Source organism: Sciurus vulgaris (assembly GCF_902686455.1).
Source record: "Sciurus vulgaris genome assembly, chromosome: 6".
Taxonomy (NCBI): Eukaryota; Metazoa; Chordata; class Mammalia; order Rodentia; family Sciuridae; genus Sciurus; species Sciurus vulgaris.
Window position 1 is genome coordinate 77792758 of NC_136466.1, and position 12787 is coordinate 77805544.

Below are 12787 nucleotides of genomic sequence, written 5' to 3' on the forward strand. Positions count from 1 at the left end.
GCAGTCTTATATAAGATGAATAAATTAACTAATGAGTTAATAAATACATAAATATAAAATGATAAATAATGGATTCAGAATAGTTTAAGAATCCTAAAATAGGTATCCTGATGAGAATCATTTATGAGAGCCTGCTTTCTTCTTTTATAGCAAAATTCTTTTTTTAATTTTTATGAAAAAACTTTAAACCTATACAGAGGTAGAGGTAATCGTTCAATAAATCTCCATGTACTTATCAATTGGCTTAAAGAGTCAACTAATGACCAATCAAGCTTCATCTTTACTTTTATCTACTTATTCCCCATCCCCTAAACTATTTTAAAGCAAATCTCAGATATCACATACCATCTCAGCTGTGAATATTTCTGTATTTACCTCATAAATATACCAGCCTATAAGAAAATAACCACAATTTCATAACCACACCTAAAATATAACAAAATTTCCTCAATAGTACTAAATATACTATCTGGGTACAAATCTTTCAGATTATTCTATAATTTTAACTCTTGATTTTCAAATCAGGACTCAAACGACCTCCATTCAGGTATACTGTAAAAGGTCAATCCTCACAATTCCAGATAACTATGTGATTTATTCTCACAATATCCATCCCTCCTTCACCAGTAAGACATGAAAAGGAGAAGGGAATAATGAGTCTTTTGCTAACTACTGATCCAGACAGACCTCAGCCTGACTCCAGCTCTCACCTGATGGTACAAAACAAGCCAAGGTCAGCAGTTTAGATACCTCTTTGTCACTTCCTGGCACAAATATTCAGGGGTTTGAGATTTTTTTAGATTAATTAATAGACTAAAACCCACATTAGAAATGCCTTACTTGTTTCCCCTGTGTAACTACAGTGTTGATGACAGTCAAAGGTGGTCATTAAAACATATATTGTAATAAACAAGACCTGAATTCCCCAACTTTACCAGGGGACCCCAGCCAACCTCTGGAATGTCTCCTAAGAGATAAATCCCACAGTATTATTTGTTTTCTAATATATAAAAAACGATGAAAGAAAATATTATTGACACTATTTATTGCAGGTAAAAGCTTTATGACACAAAATTGTTTTACATTTAAACCTAACCATGTATTTAAATATACAAATATTCAGAATTTAATCTTTAGTAATAAATTTGCATATTTTCTGTTCAAGTACTTGTTATTCTAACCTCTAACTAAAATGCATTTATTTCTTACTAAAGTGACAACCCTAAGTAAGAGGCTCTCTCTCCTCTTTGCTCATTCTTCAAGCCAGCCTTTCCTTAAAGGGCTCATGCTCAGAAATAGTTGAACATAGAGAAGCCCCCAGCAAAGCTTTTGGAATTATTTTCCATATCTCCAGCTTTCTATTCCCTATTCAGATTGTTCTCTACATCTTCCCCAACCTCCTTTCTATTGTTCCCAATTATCTTCTACACATTTTATAATTGAACTATTAATGTAATCATTATTAATAATAAGAATCATCAGTGGATGTCAAACTATGGATGGAAGAATATTAGATTATACAGAATTTACACATGCTAAAATATTTGTCCAGTTACTTACTAACTGCATAGGGTAAAGGTACCTTTAAAATGAAGGGATCTAGTAATTGCCACTTCAGGGATCAAATTTGAGTAGTAAGAGTGACACAATCCAACTCTATGAGACCCTTGATAGGATGCAACATAAAGTACATACATCATCTATGAAGAGTTCTTACCAAAAATATTTCATCTGAATCTAATCAAGCCTCTAGACCTATCCAATTTACATGAAATATAGTGAAGAGTCTAGGGACAATAGTCTGAAAAAGCAATTAAAGACAGAATATGAGAAATTTGATAAGAAAAATTGTCCTGAACTCTGGGGAAGAAATCAATATCATGAACAAAAATTAGGAGATACTATCCTAGGTGAAAAGATTTTAAAAGTCTAAAGAGATACAATGATCAAAAGTGGTAGATGCACCTTGATCAAATCCTGGTTTAAAGTAACAAGAAGATAATGACAAACAGGAAAAAACATAGCTATAAAAGATATTATGGGGACAATTTCAGAAACTGGAAAATGGACTGGATATTAAATGATAGTAGGGCTGTATTAAGATGCTAGGTGAGCCTCCCAGCAGCTCGGGAGGCTGAGGCATGAGGATTGCAAGTTCAAATTCAGCCTCAGCAAAAGCAAACCACTAAGTAACTCAGTGAGACCCTGTGTCTAATTAAAATACAAAATAGGGCTGCCGATATGGCTCAGTGGTCAAGTGCCCAAGTTCAATCAATCTTTGGTACCCACCCCCCAAAAGAGAAGCTAGGCTATACAAAAAATGGTAGTAGGGAATTATTAATTCCTGAGATATGATAACTTCACTGGAGATTATTAGAAGAATACCTCTAATCTTAGGAGACAGATGCTTAGCCACTTAGGGATCAAAGGTATGATGCCTGAAACCTACTTTGAATGGTTCACAGGGAGTCTGCCAATGTGGCAGAATGTTTACAGTTGTTGAACCTAGGTGGTCAGCATGAATATTCTCCATACCATCTTTCTAACTTTTATGGTTATTTAAAATTTTTTTCTTAAAAGGTTTTACAAAGTAAAAATAAAAATAATGATGGGCTTCCTGGTTGGTCTGGGTGTCGGGGAGATGCTTTTTCAATCTGTATAAATTGAAGCTAGTCTGAAAAAGAGTTGAATTAACTACTGTATTATGAGAAACTAGGCTGAGGGGAAAGTGGGGAGGATTTCCCTCAGTGGCTTCTTTCTCCCTGCCATTACTCCTTTTACCTATCTGGTATTTACAGGTACTTTCCATTCCCCTTTCCTCACTTAGAACAGTCTTCTTAAGGGAGCCTGAGGCACTTGACCAGCCTAACTTCCACAATTATCCTCTTTCTACCTAGGGTAACTTGGTTCCTTTCCAATTTTAAATTCATGCTTGCCCAGGATTCTTTTCAATTTTGGCTCACCCCAACCCATTTCCTTCAGATAATTTGCAGAAGCCATAATCTTTCACCCATGTTTTTCTTTCCTTTTGGTCACCTCTTCTTATTCATTTTAAAGGTATATTTAGAGGAACTTGCATTTTTATTAAACCTACCAGAGGTGATTTTTCTGTCTATAAGAGAAGAGGCACTGAAATGGCCATGAAAACTAGATATGTATGTGTTCAATTGTGATGGTGACAGTGATTGGGGAATCCATCTACCACCTTGTATACGTCTTTGTAAAAAGAAACATCTTTCCCCTAAGCTATTTTTCCCTTTTCTTCACTAAAATAATTTAGATAATTTAGTTACAAAAGCATTTTTTTTAAAAAATGAAAGCTACAGGTGTAAAGGTGTAGAGCACTTGCCTAGCATGAACAAGACTCTGGGTTTGACACATAGCACACCAACAACAACAAAAAAAAAAGATATATCTACTTTAATAAGGAGACCATAATGTCAAAATATTGATTGAGGTACATGGAAAGTAAATTAAGTAAAAATAAAACTGTGAACACGCATCCATCTTCCCTTAAAAAAGCAATAGAAGCAATACAAGAAACAGAAATATTAGGGGAAACATGGGAAGGAAAAGAGGGGAAGAAGTAGAAAGAGGAAAACTGGAAATGTGTTGCTTCCTATAAATCCCAGTGCCTCAGGAGGCTGAGGTAGGAGGATTACAAATTCGAGGCAAGCCTAAGCAACTTGGCAAGATACCATCTCAAAATAAAAGGAAATGGACTAGGAATATACTCAGTGGTAGAGTGCTTTTCTAACATCCATAAGGCCCTGGGTTCAATAACTAGAACTGCCCAAAAGGGGGGAAGGGGATAACAAGAGGAAAGAAACAGGGAGGAGGAAAACAAAGAGGAGGGCAAAGGGAGAGGGAAAGGGAGGGAGAGTCACATCTAAATCAGTATCATTTCTAATCTATTGTAATAACAACAGGATTTTCATTGTGCAAGATTAAGCTAAGTGAAGGAGTTGTTTACTTCAATTAGTCCCACAAAATAACAAGACAATATATAATAAAAGACAAAGAGAAAATGCATTAGTAAAAGAGAAAGGTAAATTGAGAACCAAAGAAGAGTTTTGAATAGAGCTTTTGGGCTGGGGAGATAGCTCAGCTGGTAGAGTGCTTGTCTCAAAAGCACAAGGCCCTGAGTTTGATCCCCAGTACCGCAAAAAAAAAAAAAAAAAAAAAAAAAATTTGAATAGAGCTTTTATTTAGTTAATACGACAAATTTTTAAAAATACAAAACAAAAAAAATTTTTGTAGTTTTTAAAAAATCTACATATGAAGACTATTTAGTCACTTTTAAACAGAAGACAAATATTGCTCAACTATAGCAATAGCAAAGCTTCTGTTCATGATCTATGATTAATTTCTGTTGAAATCTAATATCTGAAAATTTTAGAAATAAAATTACATAAGTAACCAATAAGAAACCATAACCAAAAAAAAAAAAAAAAAAAAAAAAAAAACCATAACCATAAATCTCTGCTTTAAAACACAACATGGTTCTTTCCACTTACTTTTAGAACTTCTTATGAAAATTCTAGGACAAGGTAGACACACAAAACTCAGTTATGAAGCCAAGATAAAACTATAAAATGATCTTTGTGTTTTAGTGGGTTTTAAATCCCACATGTTAAAAAGAAGATTTTAAAAGATTCCTAAACAAATAGAACAAATAGAATGCTATTTTTCTTATTTAATACTTTCTAATTAAATAAATAAATATAATGCTAGAGAAAAATTTTTATACATTCCTTGCATTCTATTACAAATACTTCCTAATTCCATTTAGTATGAACTATTCAAAAATACTTTGAATCACTGAAAATGAAATATGATTTACTACACAATTCAATTTGGTTTATTTTGAGTTCTTTTTTATATGTAAATTGCACTATATGGAATCATTCTACTACTTTTAAAAATAACTTTCAAACAGAAAGAATAAAAATCATTCAAGTACATTTTTCATAATTTTGCCATACCTTTAGCTAAAGCTTCTTTATATTTCTCTTTGGCAGAATTCATTTCTTTTATTAATTGTCTATAACTGGATTTTAATTTCTCCAATTCTGTTCTTGTAACCTGTCAAAAAAATAAAATGCAGAATTTCTCTTAACATTTAAAAATGTAAATCAAGGGAGGGAGGAAGGGAGAAAAAAGGGAATTACTGGGGAATGATATTGGCCAAATTATACTGTGATATTGTGTGTATGTCTGAACAAGTTCCACCATTATGTACAACTATAATGCACCAATGAAAAGTATGGAAAAATAAGTAAGTTTAAATTGATCAAGAACTTAAATTCCAAAGAATTAACTGATGTGTATTTTACTACTTATAGCGTTTTACTGTACAATTATAGCCAATAAAAAAACTAAAAATTAGCTTAAAATCAGTTATAAATTCAATAGCATATGAAAACAGATAAACTTCTCAAAAGGGGAAAATCAAGAATAACAATGTAATCATCTAAAACCTAAAAACTAACAAATTAACTTGCAGTGTACAGAAATACTTTCTATAGTAAAAATATTAAAATATTTATTCAATTACATAAAGTAACTTCACATTATTAGAAAACAGATAAATTTCTTAAAAATAAAAACAAAATATCATGCTGTCATCATCTAAAATTTAAGGACCAACTGACTTTCTGTATACAGATATATTTTCTATAATTAAAAAACTAATTAAAATACTTATTTTAATCATACAAAGCAAGTGAATTATATTTTACCAGTTCTAACTTTTTTTTTTTTAACATTTTAACATCTATGAAAAGAAGATGCATTCCATTTGCAGTGACAAATACTGTTGACCAGGCGGTAATCATGAGAGGGATTATATGCATGAATTTGGCTGTTTCCGCTATGGAATAACTAAACAAATATAACCCCTTTACTCTATAGTCAAAAGTTATTTATATACAATTTAAAGTAAAAATGTGAGTCTCAAAATTCAGCAAATCTTCTAAAACATGTTCTGAGAGGATTAAGATAGAGACAGCATCAAAAACTTGTAAAATGGGAACCAGAATTTTAGAAGGAATTCTGAGTTCTTAAAGAAATTCTACATTACCAATATTCTTGATGGCACAGAAGATGACATTGTGTGAAAAATAAAAAAAAATCAATAACTGAGATATAAATATAAATGAGTTCAAACCATTCTCCTATCAAGAAAAACCTCACTGGTTAACTTTTTTGTTTTGGGTATTTTTTTAGTTGTTGATGGACCTTTGTTTTATTTATTTATATGTGGTGCTGAGAATCGAACACAGTACCTCACACATGCAAAGCAAGCACTCTACCACTGAGTCACAATTCCAGCCCCGCTGGTTAACTTTTGAAGTTGATAAAGAACCAATTTTGTGAAAACTGGCAAAGTAATTGAAAAAAAGCAAGCATTTATCTGACTTTTCCTATATGATTTATATTTTAGGCAACCAGATAAGAAAATTCTTCTTTATAGTAAACTTTTAGTTAATGTGCATTAGGAAATGATATAAGTAAAATACTGTTATTTCACAAATCCCAAGAAAATAATAGCTCTAAGTAACAAACATTGATCAATAGTTTCTAAAACTATTAGGCAAAAGATTAATGGGAAACTGTAATACATTGATCAGCCTGATAAGACTGATACCTGTTAGCAAAGTTTACCATCACAGAAAGATAAATAAGCAGCCATTATATACCTTCTGATATGAAAAAACAGAAAGTCTACATCACCACCAATGATGTATTCTTACCCAAAATAAACAGCCAGAATCTAATCAAGCCTCTAAATCTAATTTTCAGTTTACAAGAAAAATGGAGAATGAAGGAATTATGAGAAATCATGTCATAAGATGCAAAAAGTAAAATCCAAAATGAAGAAAACAATTCTATTGAGCAAATTATCCACTTTCTTCAACAAATGAATAGCATTTTTTAAAAGGGACAGGAAGAAAAACCTACAGATTAAAAGAAAATTTTCATTCAAATGCAATATATGGACTATATTTAAATCCTGATTCAAACAAACCAACTGTAAAAAACATTTTAACAATGATTTGAATGTAGATATTTAATAACATTAAGGAATTATCATTTTTAGGTGGATTGATGGTAATGTTATCTTTTTTAAAAGAATTCTTATTTTAGCAACATATACTATAATTTTTGTGGATAAAATGATATCTGGTATTTTCTTTTTATTTGGGGATGGGGTAGGATATTGGGGATTTAACCCAGGGGCAATTTACCACTGAGCTACATCCCCAGCCCTTTTTAAAAATATTTTCAGACAGTGTCTCACTGAGTTGCTTGGGCCCTTGCTAAATTGCTATGGCTGGCTTTGAACTTGCAACCCTCCTGTCGCAGCCTCCTGAGATGCTGAGATTATAGGCGTGCGTGTGCTACCACACTCAGCTGATATCTGGTATTTTCTTAACATAATCCAGTGCAGAAGAAAGAGGGTAGGACTATAGGAAGAAAAATACATGTTGACTGTGGGTCATGGGTAGAAGAGTTCGACTATTCTCTTTTCTTTTGTAAGGTTATAAATTTCCTTAACAAAAACAGTTTTAATAAATTACCCAGAAGACAAAATCTGAGTATAACAATAATTGGGAAATACCTTAAATAAATTATTTTGCCTATTTCTGTATTATTTATTCTTTGTTATTTACGCAAAGTGTTACATGATACACATCTACTTTTTTTAAGCCTAAAAGCTATATCAGTAAATACAAAGTATTCTAAGTGATTTTCAAAAAGCACTCTGCTATAATTTAATTGGCAGCACTTTTTTCTTTCTTGGGAGTAGATAAAGTAACAATGTATCTTATAATCAATAATGTTTTATATGCAATAAAATAAGATACTACTTATTACAAACACCAAATCTATCACAAAATGGTGAATAAACAATTCTTAAGTTAAACAGGATAAAATATTCAGCAAGTTTAAACACAAATTGGAGAAAGAATTCAATATGGAAAGACAAACCTTGATCATCTCTGCCTCTATCTGCTGATGGACACCTACATAACTTTTCTTCACCTGCTGCTTGTCCTTGATCATCATGGTAAGCCTGTGTAAGGGTCCAGAGTTCAGGTCCTCTGCATGTGTCTTCATTATCCTACTAAGTTGTTCAGTCTGCTGAATCATAAGTAGCCAAGACTTTAAAAAAAAAAAAAAAGAAGAAGAAAATTAGCCGTGTATTAGAGGTTCCTGTTTAGCTATGATTTAAGTGTTCAAAAACTTTGTTTAGTTTTATGTAAATTATTACATTAATATAAAACAAGAGATTTCTGGAAATTGTGCAATGAGTTATGAATGATTTGTATTTAACATCTTCAACTACAAATGCTTCAAACTTCCACTATTCAGAGCCTATGCAGAATACTAGGAAAAGGATCCTGAAAGGCTACACTTGCACTTCGCATTTGTTTTCCAATCAATGAAATACTGTTCTCACACCACTCCAAAGGCCCAATTAAGGCCACCAGTTCCTAATAGTCAAATGAACAGACATTTTCCCATCTTCATCTTAACCTGCGACTGTGGCATCTGATCCTGGCGACTCACTTCTTCCTTGAACCTCTTCTTTTTGACTTACATGGCTTCCTTTTCCATTTATCTTTAGAGTAGAGGAATATTCCCATCTTATTTTCTTCTTTTCTAAAATTTCCTTTTAAATCTTTAGTACCTGCTCTTCTTTTGTTCTCTTTGCCTTAAATACTGGATTTCTGCCTACAGTTTCCAATTTTTAAAATAAATACAATGAGTTCTCAATAGCACAACACACCTAAGGTATATAACATGTTGCTTCAATAACAGAGACACATAATAGTGGATTTGAAACAAATCGGCATATGGAGAACACTAGAAAAAAATTTATTATTAGACTTTTTAACCTCAATGTACTGAAAAAAGTAATAGGGAAATGGTCTTCATTAGAGCTGTCCGAGATTCTATTCTGGTTGGGAACGGCGGCACACACTTATAATCCCAGAGGCTTGGGAGGGAGGCAGGAGGATCAAAGTGAGGCTCAGCAAATTAGCAAGGCACTAAACAACTTAGTGAGACCCTGTCTCTAAATAAAATATAAGAAAGGGCTGGAATGTGGCTCAGTGGTTGAGCACCTCTGGGTTCAATCCCCAGTACCACCCCCCCCCCAAAAAAAAAAAAACCTATACTGAAACAATTACTGGAGAACTATCATAGTCAGGGAGTATCCATATTAAAGATACAAAAAAAAGGCAAGGAATGGTTTCAGATATTTACAAGAATAATTTTGAAGTCTATTACTCTTTATCTATAAATGAGCAAAATTATTCTTGTCCTGTTAATTTTGTAGTAGAATCCTAAATTGAAATTTCATTAAGAATCTATATTGAAGCTATAGCCTAAAGTAGCTGCAACTCTTAGTCACAGTCTGACTCAAGGTCTAATTGGTAATCTTATTTTAGATACATTTCAGTATGTTAAAAATATGTAAAAAGGTTGTAAATTACAACCTTTGAGGATATTTGTTTAGGGAAAGGAATCATTTCTAGTTGTGAAATGCTATGATGAACATGAAAGTAATAAGTAGCTTATGAACCCATCATATTTACTTTTAAATTTGAAAATGTTACAGGAAGTAGGCTATTTATACCACAAAGTATTTAAAGACTGATGTAGCTCTTCCTTTAAAAATACAAAATTTAACAAAGATGCAAACAATAAAAGCTATATAAAATGGATTAAAAGTGCAAACTAGCCAAAATAACTTGTGTGGCTTTGCCTTTTTATCTAATATTTTCATGATGAAAAATACAACATTGGGAAAATAACCTGTGGTATATGCAGAATGTTAAGGCTACAAATAGCTAACATAATAAATAAGTGAGAAGATCACTGTTTTTGCCCTACCTCCAAACAATAAATATTTTCTAAGTGCTTTATAGCAATAAACTTTGTAATTCTATGTAGGAGTCTTTGCAGCCCAGGGGAGAAGCCATCTAGAAGCAACACCAAAAACCACACAATTGGGTCAGACTGCCCTCTTCTCCCAGTAGGCGCATCCACCCAGCCTAATAGCCCTTTTCACTGGAGTAACTGCAGGAAGTACAAGGTCCCAAAGCATATATATCACTCTGTCAACATCTTCTTGCCCTCGATGTCTCCTATTCCCACACAGGCCACTATCTTTTACCCTCAGAAACTCCTGTTCTCTGATTAGAAAACTCCTCATATCTCTTACCAGAACTTTGCATTTCACTTCTATTTTTAATAAAAATCTGGCTCTATTCCATTCTCAAAGCCCCAAAATTGCTAATAAACATTCCTGCGCTTCCTGCAGAAGTCCCTGCTCTGTTGAAATTCAGACTACCCATCCCCATGAGTAATCCATCAACAAGTCTTCACATGCTACCTCTAAATCTACCACAAATCTGCCATGCTTTTCTCCATCTCCACTGCCACTTCTTTGGAGGTTATAATTATCTCTGGCTTAAACTATTACTATACCTCCCAAATGCTATATTCCCATGTTTCATTCCAATCCATTCCCCTTAAAATAGCAAAAGAAATTAATATCACTGCCATTCCTAAAACTCTACACTGAGTTTCCTATGCATTTAAAGAAAATTCCAACTACTTTCTAAGACCTATAATATCTCACATAATCTGTCCTCTTTCTCTTTCCAACTTCATGCTTTGCCATTTTCCACCTAGATAAATAAATTATAGGAGCATCATTCTTTATTCAGTTTCTTTAACATATTAAGTTCCAATTTCCTCCTGGAAGTTTTCCCTCTCTATAGAGGCTCTTCCTCCCCTTTAAATGGCAGGATCCCTCTCTTTGTTTACTAATCTGCTAAATGTCATGTAGGTCTAATCCCTAATATTTTCTCTGAAAACAATTATTTATCTGCACATATATTTGGTGGTTTGTTCTTTTAATGTCTCCTAAACTAGAATGGAAGTTCTCTGAAGGCAATATTATGTCTCTGATCATATTTCAAGTATTTACTGTGATGTCTAAAATAATAGATAATAAATACTCATTGAAAGAAGAAAAGAAGGAGGGAAGAGAAAAGGGAAGGAGGGAAGAACATAGAATAAAGTCTGATTAGAATATATACCATTAAAAAATGATTTTTAATGAAATTTAACCCAGAATTAGACAGTATTGTACAAACACCAGTTTGCTAATAATGTTCCTTATGAGATTTTTACCAGTAGTAAAAGTCACCAATCCTTAAAGTTAATAAACATTAAAAAGGAAAAACAGCTTAGCAACATGCCCTGGGTTTAATCCCAGCACCAAAAACAAATCTCAAGTTTAATTTTAGAAAAATTTAATCACATATAAAGAACAATAAATTTGAAAAAAAAAAATACTTCAGTAAATTTTGTAAAACAGAATTTAAAATTCTATTAAAAGAAAAACTACAAAGTATAAAGGTAGTAATAATTTAAGTACAATTGACTATACAAAAATTAGGAGTGACTGATGGGAAGAAATCTATTTCCTAACTTTTCATAGAAAAGAAAAGTTCAAAGATAGCTTTCGTTCTAAAGTTTAAGTCAATATATATATATATATATATTTAAGTGTGCAATTCTTAAATTTCAAAAGTTAAATAAGTCAGTATTTAGAAGAAAAAAATAATTCTGTAATATTAAAACTACCTTCTGTAATATTAAAACTGATTTTTTGGATTTTCTTATTTGTTTTTTTGTATGTGCTGGGGATTGAACCTAAGAACTTATGTATTCCTACAAGCACATACTCTACCACTGAACTAACCTCCTCCTAGCCCTAGTTATGAGTTTCAAGGAAAGATACTACTGTCCTTTAAAAAAAGAGCTCCAATTTCTTCCTGAAGTTTTCGCTCTCTATAGAAGTTCAGACAAGAAAGAAAAGGGACCAAAAAAGAACAACAACTGAAAATAAGTTACAAAACAAAATGATACTCAACATATCTGTTACACATTATATGAAAATAGATAAACACCTCTGAAAAAGAAAAGATCAAATTGGGGAGGGATAAAACTTCACTGTAGGAAGTACATAAAAACCAGACACAAAGTGAAATAACATGTATCAAATAACAACAAAAAGACAAGTACAAGTCCCACACAAAAATGTGAACAAGATCCAGCGGTGGTTATATTCTGATTACATAGAATTAAACTTTAGGCACAAACTATAAAACAAAGAAGGGCATATGTGATGCAAAAGAACAGTAATTAAAATGAATATTACAATGAACGTACAACTGTGATAAATATTTATGTTCCACAAAATAGTGCATCAAAATACAAAAAGTAAAAATGATGAACAATACAATAAGAAATCAATAGTAGTGAGAAAATTATGCATACCCATCTCTGCTTGTGGCAGATGGAAGTTTAAAAAAAAAAAAAAAAAAAAAACTATAGAGTATTTTGGACAGGGGAATATAACTCACTTGGTAGAGTGTTTATCTTACATACCTAAGGCCCTGGGTTCAATCCCCAGAACCACAAAAACAAAACAAAACAAAACAAACAAACAAAAAGAAACTATAGAATATCTAAATAAATAATTTAATAATGAATCTATTTGACCTATCATTATGTATAAAACTTTAATCTGTATAGGTACAGAAAGCATCTATTTTTAAATCTGTGAAATATTTCTTTAAATTAGATTATATTGGACTATTAAAAATTTCAAAAATTTACTCAAAAATAGAAATAGTACATATTGCATTCTCCAGTCTTTTGTAATTAAACTAAGAAAATCATTAAGAGAATGTTTTAA

At 32.0% G+C, this 12787-nt stretch overlaps 1 protein-coding gene across 8 annotated transcripts in view; it reads right to left on the bottom strand.

Annotated features, from left to right (window-relative positions):
* Positions 1 to 12787, bottom strand: part of FER (FER tyrosine kinase) — a 513195-nt gene that overhangs the window by 396743 nt on the left and 103665 nt on the right. For all 8 annotated transcript variants that reach the window (XR_013764376.1, XR_013764377.1, XM_079143515.1 and 5 more), the window contains 2 exons: positions 7996 to 8169; positions 4986 to 5085 (listed from right to left, as the gene is read on the bottom strand). Coding sequence is in view for 6 of the 8 variants with exons in the window: in XM_079143515.1 (XP_078999641.1) it covers positions 4986 to 5085; positions 7996 to 8169 (274 nt within the window). In the remaining 2 variants the exon portion in view is untranslated. The remainder of the gene's footprint in view (positions 1 to 4985; positions 5086 to 7995; positions 8170 to 12787) is intronic.